A 22,868-nucleotide genomic window follows, 5' to 3' on the forward strand; every position below is an offset into this window, starting at 1 on the left:
GTCTACCATTGTTCCACATCCTCACTACCATCTAGTAGTCTTTTTAATTTTAGCACTTCTGAAAGAGGTTATATGTGTGTATATATGTATATATATACACACACCCACATATATGTAATTGTGATTTTAATTTTAATTAATCCAACTCTATCCTTTTGCCTTCTGAGCATCATATTGAGCATTCAAAGGCTGTTCATATTCTAATGTTAAAATGTTGGTGTTCCCCAGAGGACTATGCCCAACACTTCACTTCGTGCTCTAAATGCTATTCCAGCATTATATTTTCTGCTCCTGTTTTTATGTGTTATATCTAGGTTAATGACTTCTACATTAGGATGCTAGGGCTGCCATCTCAAAATACTATGGATTGAGTTGTTTGGATTGGGTTGTTTAAATCACAGAATTTTATGTTCCCATAATTCCAGAGGCTAGAAGTCCAAGATTAAGGTGTTCTTTTCTGCTGAGGCCTTTCTTCTTGGATTATAGACTGTCATCTTCTCCCTCCCTGTGTCTTCACATAGTCACTGGTCTGTATCCTAATCTCTTTCTATAAAGATGTCAGTCACAATGGAGTAAGGCCCACCTTAATCACCTCATTTTAACTTTTTAAAGACCCAATTCCAAATATAGTCACATTTTGAGGTCCTGGGGATTAGGACTTCAACATTTGAACTTGGGGAGGGAGGGGCTACACAATTTCCATAATAACTAAAAGTGTATACCCAAAACAGACTTCTCTGTAACATCACACTTATATATCTCTCTACCTTCTAGACATTTTTTCCAGAATATTCGACAGAAACCTCAGATTCATGAACTAGTCTTCATTCTCTGACCCATTGAATGGAATCTATTTGATTTGCCATAAAGTTCAGTACCTCTAGATTCTTCCATTTTCATATTTCACATACAGCCTGTCATTAATCATTGAACCTTATTACCACAGATTTACCTTAGGCCTTCATCCTTAGTCCATTAGTTTATTATAATAAACTTTTTGCTTCTCGATCAAGATTTTTTTTTTAATTATAGAAATTTAAACAATTTAAAGAAAAGTTAAAGGTCTAACTTTATTCTTTTGCATGTGTATTATCTACTTTCTCAATACCAATTATTGAGAGGGTCGTTTTTCCCACTGAATTGTCTTGTCACCTTTGTCAAAAATCATTTGACCATATAGTGAGGATTTATTTCTGGGCTTTCTATTCTGTTGGTCTATATGTCTGTCTCCATTCCAGTAGCACACTGTTTTGATTACTGTAGTTTTGTAGTTGGAAATTAGGATGTGTGAGACCTCCAACTTGTTCTTTTTAAAGGATGTTTTGGCTATTTTGTGTCCCTTGAGATTCCGTGTGAATTTTAGGATGGATCTTTCTGTTACTACAAAAAAAAAAAATTTACTGGGATTTTAATAGGGATTACACTGAATCTGAAGTTTGCTTTGGGTAGTATTGACATCTTAATATTGTCTTCCTTAAACACGGGATGTCTTTCTGTGTGGTGGTAGCTTTAATTTCTTTCAGCAACATTTTGTAGTGTTCAGCATACAAGTCTTTTGCTTCGTATGTTAAATTTATTCCTAAGTATTTCATTCTTTCTTTTTAAATTATTATTAGTTTCAGGTGTACAAAACAATGTACTAGTTAGACACTTCTTCTCCCCTCACAAAGTGATAACCACCTGTCCCCATTCCATCGCCCCTCTGACATTGTATATATCTATTACAATTCCATCGACTCTATTCCCTATGCTGTACTCCATATCCCATGTCATGTTGATGGTATATATCAAAGAATTTTAAATTTTAAATTTTAAATTTTATTTTATTTTTTTAAATTTATTGAGGTGACAATTGTTAGTAAAATTACATAGATTTCAGGTGTACAATTCTATATTACATCATCTATAAATCCCATTGTGTGTTCATCACCCATAGTCAGTTCTCCTTCCATCACCATATATTTGATCCCCCTTACCTTCATCTCCCACGCCCTACCCCCTCATCCCCCTTACCTTCTGGTAAATTTTTCTTATTATCATCATCCCTTACACTTGGTACTGTTAACACTGAATACACAGGCTGCCATGTTGGTCAAATACCCACCTTGCTTAGGGTTGCCAGGAAAAATTAAAAAAATCTTTGTATTTTTAGAAACTGCCATATTGCATTGGTTGAAATGATTGAATGAATCTTGAAATGCTACTCTTGGCCACACTGGCTAAGAGGGAGATTTTTATACTTTATGTTCTTAGAATTCGCATTTATTGAAATGATTTAGTAGCCATCCTGGGGCTGCCTATAATCAGTTCTAATACAGGGCCTATTAGAAAGATAAACTATTCTAAATATAAGGGTTGAACTTTTCTAAGTATAAAGATTTCATTTTGCTATACAAAATTAAAATGAAATAGTAGTTTATACTTATCAGACCAGCAAAAATTTTAGTTTGTAATATCTTTTGTTGTTTCTTATTCATTGGTCGGAAATTTTTAGAAAAGAATCTGGTAATCCTGTATTAAAATTCACAATACACATTTCCTTCTGTGAAATTCCATTTCTGGGACTCTGTCCCACAGAAATGAAAGTACCAATACAGAAAGACATAAATAAAAGAATGCTTACTGCATCATTGTTTTTGCAACTAAAAATTACACACAAAGGTAATGCCCCGTCAATAGTGAAATCACTAAACACATTATGGTATATTCACTCTGTGGAAGGAATATTATGTAGCTATTTAAAATTATGAATTAGATTTCCACTAGATGAATAGAAAGTTTTTCCATGGGAGTTCTATTGAGTGCAAATAAGAATAATGTGTATGATATAACCCATTTTTATACAACCAGCAATGACAAAATTAATAACCTTTGCATGTGTATATACAGATATATGTATGCATACATAGGATCATGTGACTACAGAAGGAACACACTAGAGATTATTTTAATTCTGAAGGATTGGGAAAACAAAACAAGAAAAAGACACTAAAAACAAAATGTATAACATCACATTTGTCTAAAATTATATATAAGTTGGTTATATATGTAAAGATATTAAATAAAAATAATTTCATAAAACTACACATATTTCATAAGAATTTTTATAACATACAAATGGAAAGGGAAATGGGTATCTTAGAAACCACAAAGTCAAATTCTTGATTTTTTGAGAGTTAACTAAGCATATGTATAATTTTTGGTTTGTTTTGTTTCTGTAGTAATCCCACTGAATGAAGAAGTTCTGGTAACATTAGGAAAGGAAGAGGTAAGTCACTTAATGAATTTGTAATAACTTCAAATAATTTATAACTAGAAGTGTTTTAGATAAGTCCATCACAGAAAAAGTAGGATGAAACCACTTTAAAATCATAATAATTTTCTGTTCTGATTTTAATGTTTTATTAAACAGAATATTTGAAAATATTTGAATTTTGAACTCAATTTGAACTCAGTATCAGAACTATTGCTAAGTCAGTATATGTGAACCTTACTCTTATACTTAATTTTCAGTTGATTAAACTCTCTTAATAATAAAAGTAAAAAAGTAAAACATAGCGAAATGATCATACATAAACATCTATCCTTTTCAAATCTTCACATAAATGTCAATGAAGACATGGTTTTAAAGTGTAAATCCATTAGGTCAAAGTATAAGAGAAAAGAAAGAATCAAACAAAAATTTTAATAAGGTTGTAGAGCATGGAAAGAGGTAATTATCTGTATGCCTACAGACAGAAGAGGAATGAAAGATTATCTGCCTTACAGAATTAAAAAAATGCCTGGGATTTGAAGGTACCTGGTACTGCTACATTCAAGGTTCAAGTGAGGAGCTAAAAACAGGAAATTTCTTTAAAGTTAGAACACAGACTATTATATTTTCTCTCTCATTCTCTTTTTTGCAATCAAACAGCTAACTGTTTTTACACCCATACCTGAAAACTGGAGGTATGTGGTATGGGGACATAAACCATTGAGGTGCTGGACTCAGGGACACCAGGTTGAGTGTTAGTAGGTGTGGTATACAGGTCAATAGTCAAACTAACAGAACACCAACTTAAAAAAAGGAGCACTTCACACCCCCAGGGATGGATATAACCAAAAGACAGTAACAAGTGTGTGGATACTGCTAGTGGGAATGTAAAATATTGCAGCCACTTTGCAAAACAGTCTGGTAGTTCCTCAAACAGTCAAAGAGTTATAATACTCTTTGAACCAGCTGTTTCACTCCTAGGTATATACCCAAGAGAAATGAAAATGTGTGTGTGTGCACACAAAAACTTACACATTAATGTTCATAGCAACATTTTCTTAATTGCTGAACAGAGGAAGCAACCCAAATGTCCATCAACTGGGGAATGGATACATAAAATGTGCTATATCTATACAGTGGCACATTATTTGTCAATAAGAAGAAATGAAGTACTGGTATATGCTAAAAATCGGTTATACCTTGCAAACATTATGCTAAATGAAAGAAGCTGGTCACAAAGGATCACATACTACGTGATTCCCCTTATATAAAATTACCATACTAGGTCAATCTAAAAGAGACACAAAGTAGATTGTTGCTTGTTGATTAAGGCTGTGTGATTGGAGAGGAAATAGTGAGTGACTGCTCACTGTAAAAAATATGACCAGTAGAAGTTCCAAAATAGAAAATAAAAAAAGGAAGGGAAAAAATAATAAAATAAATAATATATAAACATTTTCCCAGAATTAAAGATAATGATTCTTCACACTGAAAAAGTCCACCAAGAGTGATACATGGCATAATGATCCAGCATCATTTTTTTTCTTTGATAGCAGCCATTAGGCTAGCAACTATAGTTTGGACTGGCCGAAATCCAAACTTGATGCAGTGTCAGCATCTGCCTCAACATTCTACTTTCATTTTACCTATACAAATAAAAATAATAAGGGGGTTGAATATTTAGCTTGTTTCTCATTATTTTGCATTTCCTTACGATTCAGTGAGCCAACTCTAGGAATTGTTTCTATCATTTCTAAATTTCATTGATAATTTCTACCTGCAGAAACTGTTGACAGTACAGCTGTTATAGCTTTGTTGATTCAGTAACCATCAGGCATCAAAGATTCATTATCATCTGCTCCATCATCTTTCCTTTTCTCAGAGTGCTTTTGCCAGGGTTATTAGAGCAAATCCCACTTCTGATGCCACCTGTGTCAGGGTTTTCCCCAAGACCACTCTCAGGTTCAGTGATTCGCTAGATTGGCTCACAGGACTCAGGAGAGCTATTATACTCATGATTATGGTATATTATAGTGAGAGGATATAGATTAAAATGGGCAAAGGGAAAAGGCACATGGACCAAGCTTATAGGAGTCATTTCCCAGTGGAGTTGCACGGATGTGATTAATTCTCCCTGAAACTTTGTGAGACAAACATGGGTAAAACAAGTTCCCCTGAGCCTGTTGTTCAGGGTTTTTATCAGGAGTCAGTCCATATGCATGTAGGGCCTCTTTGATTGACTCCAGCTACTCAGATGTCAGCCTCCAGAGCAAAATTGCATTCACCATGAATCACACAGTTAGAAATCAACTCTGTAATCAAACTGGTACCAACTGGCCCAATGCTGCAGGCACACACAAGCACTCTATCTGGCAGAATATTCCAAGATCTCAGAGCTGCTCTTCTACAAGTCCACCGGGAACCAGGGACCAGTCCTGAAGACAGGACTTTCTTGTAATGTGCAGAGTTTGTGCAACCTTGGTCTCCTGGGTTAACCCTTTCCTGCATACTTGTCTTTTTTCTTCTCTTAACAGTGTCTTTTGAAGAACATAAGCTCCTAATTTCATTAACTCCATTTCATCTAGTTTTCTTTTACAGTTTGTGCTCAAGTATAGGAAATATTTGTCCAACTTAAGGTCACAAAGATTTTCTTGCATGTTTTCTTTTAGAAATTTTAAAGTTTTAGGTTTCACATTTAGATCTATGATCCATTTTGAAATAATGTTTATATATAAAATGAGTTATCGGTAAAGGTTCATTTTTTTTCATACAGATACGAATTGTTTTAGCACAAATTGTTGAAAGAAATAGATTTTTCTTGAATTTTCTTTGTACATTTATTGAAAATCAATTGACCATGTACATGTGGATCTGTTTCTAGACTCATTTGTTCTCCATTCTGTGCTGTGGCTGTTTCTCTTCCTTTGTCTGTGTTTCTGTCTTTAGGCCAATAACATATTGTTTTATTTACTGAAACTTTATAATGTGTCTTAAAATTAAATTAGTATGAATTATCTAACTTTGTTCTTTACCAAAATTGCTTCATATTTTTGTGTAAATTAGAGTTGGCTTGTCATTCTATCACATATAAAAGCTTACTGGAATTTTGAGATTTTCCTGAATCTATAGTTTAATATAGGGAGAATTGACATCTTTAATGTACTGAATCACAATTCAAATCCATAAGATAAGTTTGATCTCTGCATTGATTTAGGTATCCATTTATATGGTATTTAAAAAATGTATCTCACCAATGTTTTGTACTTCACTGTATCAATAGACTAAAAAGGAAAAAAAAAAAAGAACTTGACCATCTCAATGAATTCAGAAAGAATAGTGACAAAATCTAATATTAATTCATGAATTAAAGGAAAACTTCATAAATTGTAATAGAAGTGTGCAGGTATATTACATGTTCTGTTAAATTCATCCCTTTTAGTATTCCATATTTCTGATGCTATTAAAATGATATTCTTTTTTAAATTTCAATTTCTAATTATTTACTGCTGGTATATACAAATGCAATTAATATTTACCTATTGATCTTGCACCTAGTGAGCATGAGAAACTTTTATTCTAGTAGCTCTTTTCTAGATTCCATAGGATTTTCTATGTAGCTAGTCATGTCATCTGAGATAAAAGGAAGTTTTACTTACTTCTTTCCATCTGGATGCTTTTATTATGTTTTTCTCGACTTATTGTACTGTCCTGGAACATTTAGTAATCTATAGAATAAAAGTGGTGACAATGAACATTTTTGCCTTGATCTTAATCTTAGCGGATAGCATTCACTCTTTCGCCATTAAGTGTGATTGTTAGCAGCAGCAGGGTTTTCATTGATGCCCTTAATTAAGTTGAGGAAAATATCTTCTGTTACAATTTATGAAGTCTTTTTAAAAAATCATAAATTAATATTGAATTTTGTCACTTATTTCTGAATTCATTGAGAAGATCAAAAATTTGTTTTCTGTTTTGGTCTATTCATACAGTAAATTACATTGATTGATTTTTAAAAGTTGATTTGGACTGTTTGTACATTCCTAGGATAAGTCCCACTTTGCTGTAATGTATTAATTTGTTTTTATTTCTTGATAGATATAATTTACTAAAATTTTATTAAGACTTTTGCATCTATGTTGATGAGAGATGTTGGTCTGTGGTTTTCTTTTCTTGTGACATATTTGTCAGGCTTGGTATCAGGGCAATACCAGCTTCATAGAATAAACTGAGAAGTATTCTCTCTTCGAAAGTGTTTGTATAGAATCAATATTATTTATTCCTTAAATGTTTGTTAGAATTCACAGGTGAAGCCATCTGGGCCTGGTGTTCTTTGTGGGAAAATTTTTAACTACAAATTCAGTTTTTTTGCTGCTAGTCAGGTTTCCTGTTTTCTCTGAATGAGCTTTTGTAGCTTGTGTCTTTCAAAGAGTTTGTCCATCTCATCTAATTTGTCAGATTTATTGAGATAAACTCTTCATAGCATTCCCCCATTACCATTTTAATGTTTGTAGTAATGTCACCATTTTTATTCCTGACATTGGTAATTTGTGTCCTTTTTTTCTCCTATGATTAGTCTGGGTAATTCTACTGACTGTATCAAAAAATCAGCTTTGGAGTTCCTTCATTTTCCCCCATATTTCTTTCTGGTTTTTTATTTCATTGATTTAGGTTTTTATCATTATTTTTTCTTCAGCTTAATTTTTGTTTTATTTGCCCTTTTTCTAGTTTTTTAGGATGGAAGCTGAAGTCATTAATTTGAGAGCTGTCTTTTTTCTACTATAGACTTTTAGTGATATAAATTCTCATCTGAGTACTGCTTTTGCTTCATCCCAGAAATTTTGTTTTTATTTTCAGACAGTTTATAATAATTTCTTATTTTCCTGTTGATTGCTTCTTTGATCCATGGGTTATATAGAAGTCTGTTTTTAGTATCCAAATATTTGCATATTTTTCCAGGTATCTTTCTATTATTGATTTTTAATTCCATTGTTAGATATTATTTAATGTAATATCAATATGGTTACATTGAAATCTATATACTTGAGTTTTTGTTTCTATTTGTTCTACCTTTTCTCTGTTCCTTCTCTCTCATCCCACTTTCTTGGATTAATTGTATTAAAAAATAACCCATTTTATGTACACTATGGCTTCCTTGTTTTATCTCTTCATTTTTCTTCATGATTGCTCTACTGTTTATAATATACAACTTTATATTATCACTGATTTAAATGTAGAAAAAGCTAATGGTAACCTTGATATCAAGAGAATGGAACACTAGCTAATGTTTTTTGAAACAAAAGGATACTAGAAAAAGTTCAGAATTTATTGTGATTTCCTATTGCCCCACAGTCCTCTTTTATGTTCCTCAAATACGTCAAGTGTATGCCTGCCTCAGGACCTTTGTACTTACAAATTTCTGTCTGGAACATTCTTTTGCTAGATAGTGACATGGGTTATCTCTTGCCTTCTTTTTCGATTGCTAAACTGTTAACCTGATCAGAGAGGTCTTCCCACATCATAATATCTATCATATATCTCATACCTGCTCCTCCTTTCTGTATTCTTAGTTTGACTTATTTTTTTCTTCATGGAACTTATCACTTAGTGGAGTTACATGTTTATTTTTCTAGATTCCTGACTTTGTTCTCTTCACCTTTGCTTCCCTGATTCCTTCAGTAAGCCTGGTAGTGAATACCTGATCAATAAATATTTGTTTAATGAATGACATTCATTTGTGCCTGTTTTTTCTCCTTAGAAAAGAGACCTGATCTACTTGATTACTGAAAACTCACCATTAAATTGCCTTTCAATAGGAAATTAAACTTTATTGCTTAAAAACCCCTTCTTAAATTTTGTATTATATTTAACAATTAAATATTACAAAGAACTTAGTACCTGCTATATATTTCCCTTTCAAAGACTGCCTGCTCAGCTTTTTTGCAGTTGATTTCTGAATATACATTTTAGAATTATATGTAAATTTTACTGTCATTCTGAAATATATTTATAGGATTAAAGACTAAGCAATTAATTTATTATTTTGTTCTAGTTCCAAAAACTGAGACATGATCTTGAATTGGTACTATCTACTATTCAGTCAAAGAATGAAAAGTTAAAGGAAGACTTGGAAAGGTATATTTATATTATAATTACCATTAATCATTGATATGTGTCAAATTGGCATTATTGTTTTATTTGGCTATTGTTTGTTTTGCTTTTCCACATTAAAGGGAGCAACAATGGTTGGATGAACAGCAACAGGTATTGGAATCTCTGACAGTACTACACAGTGAATTGAAACATCACATTGTGACAGTTTCTGAATCAAGGTACTATTTTTATGTTCTAGGTTTTTAAACTAGGAAAAAGTAATTTATTTTTTGTTGTATGAAATACATAGATGAAAAGAGGTAAATTCACCAGAAATTGTGAGTCTTACCATAACTTTTGCCATCTATTAGTTACATGATCTTCTATGAATGACTTGACTTTTAGTTTCCTTATATATTAAATAGAGAATATTACTTTCATAAAGCTAGATATATTTGTTTTGAGCAAATGAAGTTTGAACAGAGTTCTTGATCAACCTTATGGGTAACCAGTTACATACACTTACATATTTTTTATCAGTGAAATATTTCTCTTAATTTTTTGAAACCTGTTAGAATCTTTAATGAGCTGAAAACTAAACTGCGTGATACGAAAGAATATAAGGAGAAACTATTGATTACCTTGAGTGAGTTTCTAGAAGACCACTTTCCTCTGCCTGATAGAAATGTTAAAAAGAAAAAGGTAAGTTTTAGAAAAGACATTCATGTAGATATTCATGGATGAATTTGTTTCAGATAGCGTTAAATGTAAATTTTCTGATAAAGTTTTATGTTTATTGTACATTACACACACATGTAAATGTAGAAAAACAGTCCATCACCACATTAAAATATTGATTGAAAAATTAGAAGCAACCTAGTTGTTCAATAATATAGGATTAGTTAAATACATTTTTTATGTTGTATCCATATGATGGGGAAAATGGATAAAGCACAGATGATTAAATTGTATAATTTGTACCAAATGATGTAATAGTGCTTATGTCTGGGGACTAGGATTGTAGATGAGATGTGTTTTCATTTTTAACTATTTTCTAGATTTTTCCATGAACACGTGTAACTTTTAAAATTAGAAGAATTATTGTTTAAAATCTGTTAATGCAAGTTACTATTTTAATAGTAATTAAGATGGAATAAACCTTTTCCACAAAAGCAAATAAATATTTCAATGGATGACAGAAAATTGAGAACATCCACTTAAATTTCTTTCTTATAACAGAATATTGTGTAAATGAAACGTGGAAGTAGAATAGGCATTGAAATTGGCATCAGAATGATCTTTTTAAAAATATATAGTTTAATCATTTTTCAATGTAAAGCTTCTGATGGCTCCCTACACAATGAAGTCTATAAGCTCCTTAGAGAAATGAATTTATACGCTGGACTTTGTCTCTTTAGCCCCCTTTCCAATCATTCTTTATCCATCTCTTGCATGAATCCATTCAACCATACTATTATTGTTCCAACAGGTTTGCAATGACCTGTCACCTTTTGTGCCTTACACATTATATTCCCTCTGCTTACAAAATGCTTTCTATCTGTGAGGATAGCAAATTCCCACTTATGACAACTCAAACATCATCTTTTGTGTGAACCATTGAATGAAGCTTAAATGTGATCTTATTAGGATTTATCGCATAATTTTGTAGTAATCATTTATGTCGATCTCCTTATTCCCCCACCATGCACTGAGCTCCTTGATGTGTTTAATTCATCTTTGTGTCTTTACTATCTTTCATATCTATTATGTACCTTCTAAGTTCATATTTATTGAATAATTGTAAGTATGTATACTAGGAAAAGGAGAAGAAGTTCTCTTGATTTTCTTACAGTCTGGTGTTTTTTGTTGTTTTTTTAAGTCTTGCCTTTATTGTTTTAACTATCAGTAGGCTTTACATTTGTTACGGACTATCCTGTTTCCCTGAAAATACGACCTAGCCGGGCAATCAGCTCCAATGTGTCTTTTGGAGCAAAAATTAATACTATGTCTCCCATTCTATCCGTTGTTACTTTTACCCCTTATTTATTTCTGAATTGTTAACACTTTATGTTAACTGTTTTATTAAGTTCATGATTCTTTATCTACTAATGATAATAATGCCACATTAACACACTTATTTTCTGATCCCAGTCTCCCTGTTTTTCAACTTTTTTTTTAACCTATAACTTCTCCACTAATAGAACCAGAGGTTTGAGGCATTCTGAAAAGGAAACATTGATTACCAGAAGTCATCATTTTTTCATTAAGTTGTATTTGATAAGCTCATTTTTTTAAATGGAATTTATGAACTATTGATATGTCACAAAATGATACTTTCTGTCAAGCAATAATACTGGATGTAATACTGGATGTATTAATAAGCTCAAGCTGTTATAACAAATTACTGCAGACTAGGTGGCTTAAACAAAATAAATTTATTTTCACACGGTTCTGGAGGCTAGATGTTCAAGAGCAAGGTGCCATCAGAGTTGATTTCAGCTGAGGCCTTTCTTTCTTGCTGTGTCCTCACATGGCCTTTTCTCTGTGAGTAGAGAGAGAGAGAGAGAGAGAGAGAGAGAGAGAGAGAGAGAGCTCTCTGGTGTCTCTTATTATTATTATTATTATAAGGACACCAATCCATTTGGATTAGGGCCCCACTGTTATGACCGTATTTAACCTTAATCACCTCATTAACAATAATCTCAAGATCCATCCATATTGTCGCAAATGACACTATTTCATCTTTTCTTATGGCAGAATAGTATTCCATTGTGTATATATACCACAACTTCTTTATCCAGTCATCTATGGCAGGAAACTGGTTGTTTCCATGTCTTGACCACTGTAAATAAAGCTGCAATGAACACTGGAGCACACATGTCTTTATGGGTAAATGTTTTCAGATTTTCTGGGCAGATACCCAAAAGAGGGATTGCTGGATCATATGATAATTCTACTCTTAGTTTTTTGAGGAACCTCTATACTGCCTCCCATAGCGGCTGCACCAATCTGCATTCTTACTATCAGTGTATGAGGGTTCCTTTTCCTCCACAGCCTCTCCAACATTTATTATTATTTGTCTTGTTGATAATAGCCATTCTAACTGGTGTGAGGTGATATCTCATTGTGGTTTTTATTTGCATTTCTCTGATGATTAGTGATGTTGAGCATCTTTTTGTATATGTGTTGGCCATCTGTATGTCCTCTTTGGAGAAATGTCTATTCAGGTCCACTGCCCATTTTTTAATTGGATTGTTTTTTGTTGTTGTTGTTGAGTTGTATGAGTTCCTTATATATTTTGGATATTAGCCACTTATCAGAAGCATTGTTTGCAAATATCTTCTCCTATTCAGTTGGTTGCCTCTTTATTTTGTTGATGGTTTCTTTTGCTGTGCGGAAGCTTTTTTAGTTTGATATAGTCACATTCATTTATTTTAGCTTTTACTTCTTTTGCCTTTGAGGTCAAATTCATAAAGTGCTGTTTGAACCCAAGGTCCATAAGTTTAGTACCTAGGTTTTCTTCTATGCAATTTATTGTGAAATAAGTCACAGAAAAGTCGAGAACCGTATGACTTCACTGGTATGTGGGATATAAAACTGAAAGCAACAAAGGAGCAAGACAAAGAAAGAAAGAAACAAAATCTCATAGACACAGACAATAATTTAGTGGTTCACAGAGGGTAAGGGGATGGAGGGATGGTACATGAGGGTAAATGGGGTCAAATATATGGTGATGGAAGGAGAACTGACTCTGGGTGTTGAACCCACAGTGTGATATATAGATGATGTATTACAGAATTATACACCGGAAATCTATGTAGCTTTACTAATCATTGTCACCCCAATACATTTTAATTAAAAATAAATAAATAAAAGCTTTTCAAAGTGAAAAAAGAAAATCACTTGTTTAAAGGGTCTCCAAATATAATCACATTGGTTAGGACTTCAACATAATGAATTTTGGAGGGCACATTTCAATCCAGGACAGTGGAATTTATCATTCAAAGATGTATACACAGAAGAAAGAGACAACCAGAATCCATCCATGAAATCATTAACATTAGGTGAATATCTATTGAGACATTTTTCTAAACCCATACATGTATAGAAACATAAGTGGAATGATGGATGGGTGGATCAATATAATTTTGTATATGCTAATATAAAATAAGTATTAGAGGGAATTTTACTTACATTTGATAGAAGAAAAGTGAGTGAAGTTGAATTGTTGAACTCAGATACATATTTCTTTGCTTTAAGTGATTTTAGTTGTGGAGAGATCCCTAATATAAAGAAAATAAATTAGAAAAACATAAAAGATTATAATAGTTTGTTTAATTTTACCTTTTAACTTTAAGCAGTATTCATTGACTCCCTGCTATGAAAGATGAGGAAATTAACATTCTTCCTCTTAACCCTTATTCCAATTTGTGTTATTTATTTTTACTTTGGCAAGTCTATAGCATTTATATTCTGTTTTGATACTATCATTAATGTATATGCTTAGTCTTTATATCACATTGTATGGGATTCAATAAGTATCATCTTTTACCATTCATTTTTGAATTTTTAAGTTTAATTCATTGTTTCATTTGATGGGTTTCTTTGACAAGTAATTTGTTCAAGAATTCCTAGGTGCTTTATTTTTTAAATTTTTGAATGCTGAAAATACTTTGTTTGCCTTATACTCAAAGGATACCTTCGGCACATTTTAAAAAAACGTCTCAAGACTTGGTAGGGATTGCTCCATTCTGAGATGGAATGTGCAGTGGAGAAGTCTGAGGCCAGCCTGTAGATGTCTTGCTGCTTCTGAGTATGTGCCTGAAGACTTCTTTATCTTTGACCTTCAGTGACTTAACTGGATACGTCACAATGTTGATCATTTATTAGTCATTTTGCTCTGAAGATGAGACATTGTTTCCAGGGACAGATTTATGTCACCTTTAATTTTAGAGAAATTTTATTTTATATCTTACATTGTTTATCAAGTCCTTGTGTTGAAACATTTTTTCTTTGTTTGCTTTATTTTATTTTTCCTTCTGTGTTTTCTTTAACTGTCTCAAACCTTTATATTTTAATCCATGCCTTCCTGCTTATTTCTGTATCAATTCTATAATTGTCTTTGCTTTCATCACTAGTGAATCATATGCTGCTTTTCACCTCTTTTTGATTTAGCAAGGTATTAGAGGTGAGGAGACTTTGACATCCAGCTTTACTGAGAAATTACATTTATTTTTTGTGAGGGTTATTTTACTATTTCTTTAATATTTTTGTATTTTTGTAAGACTTTATATGAACTGCATGTTACTCTTTGACTGGTAACTGTAATGTACTAGCTGTCACTATAGTTGGTGACTTTGCAGTTAATTCAATGTGTGAACTCAAAAGCTGCTGATTAGGATTAGTATTATCTTGGAAGATTTCTAGCAGTTTCCCTTAGCGCCTTGTCCTGTTCAACATTTTAAACTGTTATTTGGATAAAGAGGTAGAAGACTTGGTCATCAAAGGTTGGGGAGATATGAAATTGTAAGGGCTAGATAGTAAATACTTGTATATTGGATGACAATTAGGACTGTATTTTTCAGCTGTCCAGGAGCGAGGCCAAATAAAATAGGATGATATTTAGAGGAGGTACATTGAATATTTTTCTTGGGTTTAAAAAATTAAATAAAGATTGAAGGTGACATATCTTAGATAGATGTATGAATAAAGCTGGCATTTTAGATGATAGTATGTTCCGATCGAGGTAAGCAGGGAGAAATAGATGTCCACAAGCTAATGCAATCTTCAACTTAATGAATAGAATTCCAGCATCTACAAATATGGATATGAGTCTTCCTTTTTTGTCTTTGGTGTTTGAGTCATGCCTATATCATTTGGAAACTGGAATAAAAAAGCAAAAAAGACAAATTAAGACACTTTCAGAGAACAACCATAATACTAAAGGGCTGCAAGTCTATGGCTTCTGAAAAAATAATTGAAGGAACTAATGATTAATAAGGAGAAGAGTTGAGGCTCATAATTACTGTCTTCAAATATGTGAGGAACTTTTGCAGGGAATTGGATTGAGATTTATTCTCTGTCATTTCAAAGGAAAAAAGCTACAGTGAGTTAACTTTGGGAACTGTCAAGAACTATAGCAAGGTGAACAAGTTTCCTGTCCTGAAGCTGTAAAAATACAGTCTGAAAATGTCATTTATTGGGATATTTTGATTGGGCAGTTCAAACACTAGACTTTTATATATGAGTGTATGTAATATGTATAACATAACTCATCCCTTATATATTTATAAATAGTCTGAATTGTTTCAACTGTGTTTTTATGAACCTTGCTGTTTAGTAAAAGTAGGTTGTTTACTTTCAGAATTCTTTTTAAATCACCTAATTATAAATGTTTGGCTTTAGTATGCCTTGTGACATTGTAATTAATAAATGTTAATTTTTTGAATTTTATAATAAATACAATCTAATATTCTGCCATAGGCAGAATTGAAGTGTTAATTCTTTGTTATTCACATTTCCCTCAAAGAAAAATATTCAAGAATCAACTGCACAGCTGATAACACTGCATGAAATATTAGAGGTGAGTGTTTTGTATTAAAGATGTAGCTTAGTTACTGATTTGTGAACAATTATACACAGGCTTGAAAAAAAAATACTGCTTCAGAAAAAATACTTTAGTTCTTAAGGTATACACCAATCTTAGACATATTAATTATCTTTAATATAAAATTAGTTTCTGTTTTTTATACAGTACTAGAAATAATATTTTCATTTCTTAAAAGAACATGAAATTAGAGTCTAACTCTTAATCATATTCCCAAGATTACTACTTTAGGAACATTTTTATGATGTTATTTAGTATTTACATGGTGAAATCGTGTGCTGTTACATGGATGGCATCTTAGTTGGCAATGCAGCATTCTATGAAAAATACTTAAGTGAGTTTAAGGATTCTTTCAACTAGGTTGCAGAAATTCATGCACAATTTTTTCTTAAATAACATCAGCTTCTTTTTTCATAATGCAAGGACTGAATAATCCCAACTTTTTCCGCTTGACATTTACCTTTCTTAACAAATATCTTTGATCTTTTTAAAACAATCTTTTTGAACTTTGCCAGTTATCAAATATGTTAAATATTTGATAAGATCTTGATATGACAATCCATGCAAATTGGGCAGAGAAGAAGGTAAAATAGTCTATGAAGAAAGAGATCTTTAACAGTTAGCATATCTTTTTAAAATCATTGGTAAGATTAGAAGAAAGAGTGCTATTAGAAAACTTGTTTCATTGTAATTTTATGAATTGGATGCTGAAGTCTCTATTTTTATCTAGAGTAGTAGTTTGGTGTTTCAGGATATTTTAATATAGACTATTGCTTTGGAAGTAAAATACAGATTATTAGATTTGTGATTAGCCTCTTTTAACATATTTTTAGTTGTTCTAGTTTATACTGAAACTAATAAATTATTGTTTCTCATGGATGACTTAACTATTTTTTTTAATAAAATCTGTCATAAGTGGAAGATATTGACAGTTATTAACTGGGAAATATATGAGTAATTTTTGAATATTATACTATGAAATTCCATCTAAAACTTATAATTACAAACCATATTTTGTCTCCAACACTTATATTATCAATGATAAAGGTAACCAGTATATAAGCTGCAATTCATTGAAATATGAAACAATATATATGTTCATTTTAAAGTTAAATATTAGCATTTAATTATTGCTGGCATCTATTAGAATTTTAATTAATATAATTGAAAGTTAGAAATGAAAAGTAAGGATGGTTTTAAATTGTATTAAAATAAGCAATTGCTCTAAAATAGGAATAATATTTAATTATTTTATCATCATACCTTAAAGAATGAGACCAAAAGATTCTTTTTCCCCAGTATGTGTACTTGAAAGAGCTAAAGTTCATGATAGATGAAAACATCATTTCAAGAATTAAGATACTGATATTATTATGAAATGTGATTGAGATGAGAGCTTCATAGTTACACTTTTATTTTTATGGCACTTAATATTTGTATAAATTATGCTTCTTTTTCATATTCCTTAAGTAATATCTTTTAATTATAGCTTTGATCTGGCAATTCAGAGATACACTGTCTAATTCATGATCTGCCACTATAACATTCCCCTTGAGGAATCTCTTAACCTTTCTGAATTCTGGTTTTGTAATTTGTGGAGACAGTGTATAGTAGCTCAGGAGGCAGAATAAAAATTGATATACATTTAGCATTTTTCATAGAACATTAGTGTTCAAAGAATTTCAGTTATGTGTTTCTCAAAAATAATTTTCCTAATGTCAGTGGATCTGGGAACAGGTGGTTCTCGGTGCACATTAGCAATCTTTCCCCACCTTATTTGACCAGGGAACCCTGGTTTTCAAGACTAAGAACATCCTTAGGGAGACCAATTCAATGGAATACTTGTACAGTTTGGGAAATGTTAGCTTATATAATTTACTACAAATACTCAAAACTTCTGTTTGTAGTTGTAATCCCTCAACATCCTTAGTAAAGAAATCCAAGATATTCAGGATGCAGTTGAAGGAAGTGATGATGATAGAATAGTTTTGAAGATTTATCATAAAAACAGGTGTTTTGGAGGAGGCACAGGGCTGGTGATTTCTTGTTCCCCCAAATATTAAGACATGCATGTATTTTGAATTTTGCACATATTTTATTGAGTATTTATTTAACTTATTTTTATTTTTAAGAAGTAGTTACACCCAAATTTCTAACCTAAAGAAATTATTAGTGCCAAAAGAGTGGGAGAATTGTAAATGCCTTTTAACTAGTTTTTAGGAAATGTTTTCAAAGTTAAGATGTAGAGATTCATTTTAAAGTTTCTTCTTTCACTAATATCTATAGTGAATTTTTCTTTTAAAAAAAATTATTTAATACATAGAAATTATGATATAAACAATTATTCAAAGAAAAAAACATTCATTCTTTGGTAAAAAACTGTATTAATGTTTTATTATAGCTGTATCCATTTTTTTCCCAAGTAAGGTTTATTTTGAATGTTTTTCCCTTAGATTCTTTTAAATAGATTATTTGATGCTCCACATGATCCATATGTCAAAGTTAGTGATTCTTTTTGGCCACCTTACGTTGAGCTGCTCCTGCGTAATGGAATTGCCTTGAGACATCCAGAAGATCCAACCCGGATAAGATTAGAAGCTTTCCATCAGTAACAAGATGGTCTCTTTTTTCACACAGTACTTAAAGAATCTTGGATTATGAATCAAGAATAATGGAAACACTGAGGATTACTTGACTAAAGAACACTGTTTGCAAATTAAAGTACATAGTACTTCTTCTATCCTTACAATGACACATGCTGCCATCTATTATTCATTTAAAAATGGTCCTTTCATATTTGAGTCAGTACTTCGGTGTTTTAAACTGAATGGACGAGGATGCAAGTAAAAATATTCTAGACTTAACCATTCTAAAGCATTTAATGTACCTTACTTTTGCAATGCTTTTGGGGAAATTCTTTGTTAATTTATGGTATTGCTAATGTAATATTTTTCTTTTAAACTTCATGACAGTTTCTTTTATGCATTTTTGAGTTCTGTTTGGTACTTACCTTCTTTAACTTTAGGAATTAAAATGGAAAGTCCACTTAATTTGCAGATCGTTTTAAAATTGACTTAGTATCCGATGTAGAAGGAAGCATAATTTAAAAGTATTTAGTAAATCCGTTCCATGTATACTGTCTTATTTTTATATTTGTTAAAAATTGAAATATTAAAAAAAGTATTGGATAGAGGTAGAAAACTATATTTTAATGTGTATCACATAATTGATACATATTAAACCACTCATGATTGTTAATTATTACTAACAAAATTGTGTTCATAAAATTTTTGTTAATCTTTGTAACTTTTCTTTAAATAAAATTCTCTTATTGAAAAATATTTAGCTTTTTTGGTGATGTGGTATGATATTTTTAGAAACTAAATAGACTTTTTGATAGGCAGATAATTGAATATATTGTAGGACTCATTCAGGATTACTTACAAGCTAAACGAGAGAATTTCAAACCCATTTAGAATCCTTAGTTTTCTAGGAGGACTTAGTGTGTACTTTTCATTTGAAAATGCTTTCTACTGTATATCATCCAAGTGTCTTGATTACCTTTAATACTTCATCTTTTTAAAAGTAAGCAAATAATACTCCAACTATACCATGTCCCTTTTTGTAGAAAATACAAACACTTATATTTTAGTAAACATAAGTTTTTTTAAAGGAAGATATATATACCTTTCTAGATTACTCCAGTTGGGAGTCAAGGGAATGAGCCACTTTTTATTCCTTGAAGTTACTGGAGAAAGGGAGAAATGGTTCTGGCAATAAAAGCCTGACAGTAATTCTACAGGGCAGGTACTGATGTTGTCCATGGACTTCTCTGTGTTGCAAATTACAGAAATAAGGAGAAAGGCAATAAACAACTCGATTTATTTGGTAAGTCTTCATTTCACATTTTACTGATAAATCTACTGATTAGATCATTTTACTGCCGTATCTTGTGTAAGGCTCTAAAAAAAAGTGATTGCATCCTACTTTAATTTGCAACCTCCTTACACAGCAAGATTATTTGCCCACTTTTGATCTCAATCAGCAAAGTAAACTATAGTAGAATTAGTCTTGATTTGTACTCCATCTAAGCTTACAGTCCTTGAAGCTTTTTGTGGTTGTGAGTATGTTGGAGAAAATGTTTCAAATTCTGAGGATCTATATGTTTTTTCACTTTTTCACTGATTTAAGGAAATCACTGAAATTTGTTAAGATTTAGAATGTATTTTTATTTCTAGCTCTTAAATATGATAATGCAAAATATCTGAAAATAATACCATATTCTAGCTTTCCCACACCAGATAGTGATGTTAACATAACTTAAAAACAAAAATTTGTTTTAATCTGCCACAAAGTATATTTAACTTTGTTTTTGGTTGGTGTGTACACATGGATTGATTTGGGAGAATTTAAATCTCTATTTGGTTGAAAATTTAACCCAGTTGAATAAGACCTAGTTTAGTCATATCCGATGTTTTATGTGGTCGTACATCTGTATTAACACTTCTGACTCTGTTATTTTCCTTAGTTTACTTTTTGTTTATTTATCTAACTGTAGTTAACGTTCCTGTTGCTTTTACCAAGGATTATATTTTTCAATTCCAAAACTACCACAGCCAAATGGCATTTATTCCAGGTGTGCAAGACTGGTTCAATATTGAAAAATCAATTAATGAAATCCATCACATCATCAGACTAAAGCAGAAATATACGATCATACCAATAGATGACAGAAAAGCCATTTGACAAAATACAGCACCCACCCATGATTAAAAACTCAGCAAGCTAAGAATAGAAAAATTCCTTTCCTTGATAAAGAACATCTACAAAAAACAGCTAACGTATTTACTTAATAGTGGAAAACTAGATGCTTTCCTTCTAAGATCAGGAAAAAAGGCAAGAATGTCTCCTTCACCACTCCTACTAACATTGTACTGGAAATTCTATCTAATGTAATGAGAGAAAAGTCCCAAGAATCAACAAAAAAACTCCTGGAACTAAAGTCCAATTATAGCAAGTTTTCAGGATACGAGGTTAACATACAAAAGTCAATTGTTACTTATGCACTTGACATTCAAACATTTATATTACACCAAAGAGAGAGAGAGAGGAAGAGAGAGATAATTAGTATAAATCAAACAGTATGTACAAGATTTACTAGTATGTAAGGAAACTGACAAAAGTTAAAGAAATCAAAGGAGATCTTAATAAATGGAAACATATTTCATACTTATGGATAGGAAAACTTCATGTTGTTAAAGTCTCAGTAGTTCCCAAATTGATTTATTGATTTAATGCAATCCCAATTAAAAATCCCAGCAAGTTACTTTGTGGAAATCAACAACTTGATTCAGGAAAAAGACCCAGAATACCTGCTACAATATTGAAGAATAGCAAGTTAAAGGACTGACACCAACTTAAGACTTGCTATAACACTATAGTAACCAAGACAGGGTGATATTGATGAAAATGGATGAATTAATCAATGGACAGAATGGAGAGCTCAGAAAATAGACCCATATAAATATGGTCAGCTGATCACTGACAAAGGAGCAAAAGTAATCAATGGAGAAAGCTTAGCCTGTCTTTTTCAACAAATGTGCGAGAACAACAGTACATACACATGTCAAAAGAAGAGGAGGAGGAGGAGGAGGAAGAATGAAGAAAGAAGAAGAAAGGAAGAAAAGGAAAATTAGACACTGACATTACATGTTTAACAAAAATTAACTCAAAATAGATCATAGACCTAAATGTAAAATCTACACCTATGAAACTTCTAGAAGATAAACTGAGAGAAAATCAAGTTTGATCTTGCATTTGTTGAAGACTTTAGATACAACACCAAAAGCACAATCCATGAAAGAAAAAATTGATGTTGGATTTTATTAAAATTAAAAACTGCTCTGTTAAGGACACTGTTAGAATGAAAAAGTAAACCATAGACTGGGAGACAATATTTGCAAAACACATCTAATAAATCACAGATCTAATAAAAATATTCAAAGAACTCTTAAAACTCAGCAGTATGACAACAAACATCCCAATTTAATGGAGGGCAAAAGATCTGAACAGACACTTTACCAAAGAATATATACAGATGGCAAAAAATAAGCAGATGAAATACATCTCCACATTATATGTCATCAGGGAAATGCAAATTAAACAATGAGATACCACTACACACCTCTTAGAATGGCCAGAATCCAAAACATTGACAACATCAAATGCTGTCAAGGATGTGGAGGAATAGGAACTCTCATTCATTGCTGGTGGAAATGCAAAATGATAATAGTCACTTTGGAAAACAGTTTGGCAGGTTCTACAATAATAAGCATATTCTTACTGTACATCCCATTGCAATTATAATCCTTGGTATTTGCTCAAATGCATTGAAAACACATGTCTACACAAAATCCTGCACACAAATGTGTATAGCAGCCTTTTTCATAAGTGCCAAAAATTGGAAGCAATTCAGATATTCTTTATTAAGTGACTAGATAAATTGTGGTACATTCATACAACGGAATATTATTTGGCCATGAAAAGAAATGAGCTATCAAGCCATGGAAAGACATAGAGGAAACTTAAATGCATATTGCTAAGTGAAAGAAGCTAATCTGAAAAGGCTGTATATTCCAGCTATATGACATTCTAAGAAAGGAAAAATTATGGAGACAGATAGAGATCAGTGGTGGCTGGGGAGGGGAAGGGTAAGAAGGGGTAGAATGAATAGGTGGAGTACAGGGACTTTTAGAACAGTGAAAATATTCTTTATGATATTGTAATGGTGGATACATAACATGCATTTGGCAAAACCCATAGAACTGCACAATACAAAGAATGAATTCTAATGTTATCTATGGATTTTAATTAATAATAATATATCAATATTAGTTCATCAATTATAGCAAGTGTAAC

The 22,868-nt window shown here is 31.7% G+C and overlaps 1 protein-coding gene across 3 annotated transcripts in view; it reads left to right on the plus strand.

Annotated features, from left to right (window-relative positions):
• CENPK (centromere protein K) overlaps window positions 1–19,289 on the plus strand; it is a 33,438-nt gene extending 14,149 nt beyond the window's left edge. For 2 of the 3 annotated variants that reach the window (XM_074328897.1, XM_074328898.1), the window contains exons 5-10: window positions 3,222–3,268; window positions 9,303–9,385; window positions 9,484–9,582; window positions 9,919–10,045; window positions 15,873–15,926; window positions 18,404–18,695. In XM_074328897.1, the coding sequence (XP_074184998.1) occupies window positions 3,222–3,268; window positions 9,303–9,385; window positions 9,484–9,582; window positions 9,919–10,045; window positions 15,873–15,926; window positions 18,404–18,562 (569 nt within the window). In that variant the 3' untranslated portion in view covers window positions 18,563–18,695. Of the gene's footprint in view, window positions 1–3,221; window positions 3,269–9,302; window positions 9,386–9,483; window positions 9,583–9,918; window positions 10,046–15,872; window positions 15,927–18,403 lie in introns of all 3 variants that reach the window. The other variant, XM_019743031.2, reaches the window with a different exon arrangement.
• The last annotated feature ends 3,579 nt before the right edge of the window (window positions 19,290–22,868 follow it).

The sequence above is a fragment of the Rhinolophus sinicus genome, linkage group LG03 (genome assembly GCF_036562045.2).
Source record: "Rhinolophus sinicus isolate RSC01 linkage group LG03, ASM3656204v1, whole genome shotgun sequence".
NCBI lineage: Eukaryota > Metazoa > Chordata > Mammalia > Chiroptera > Rhinolophidae > Rhinolophus > Rhinolophus sinicus.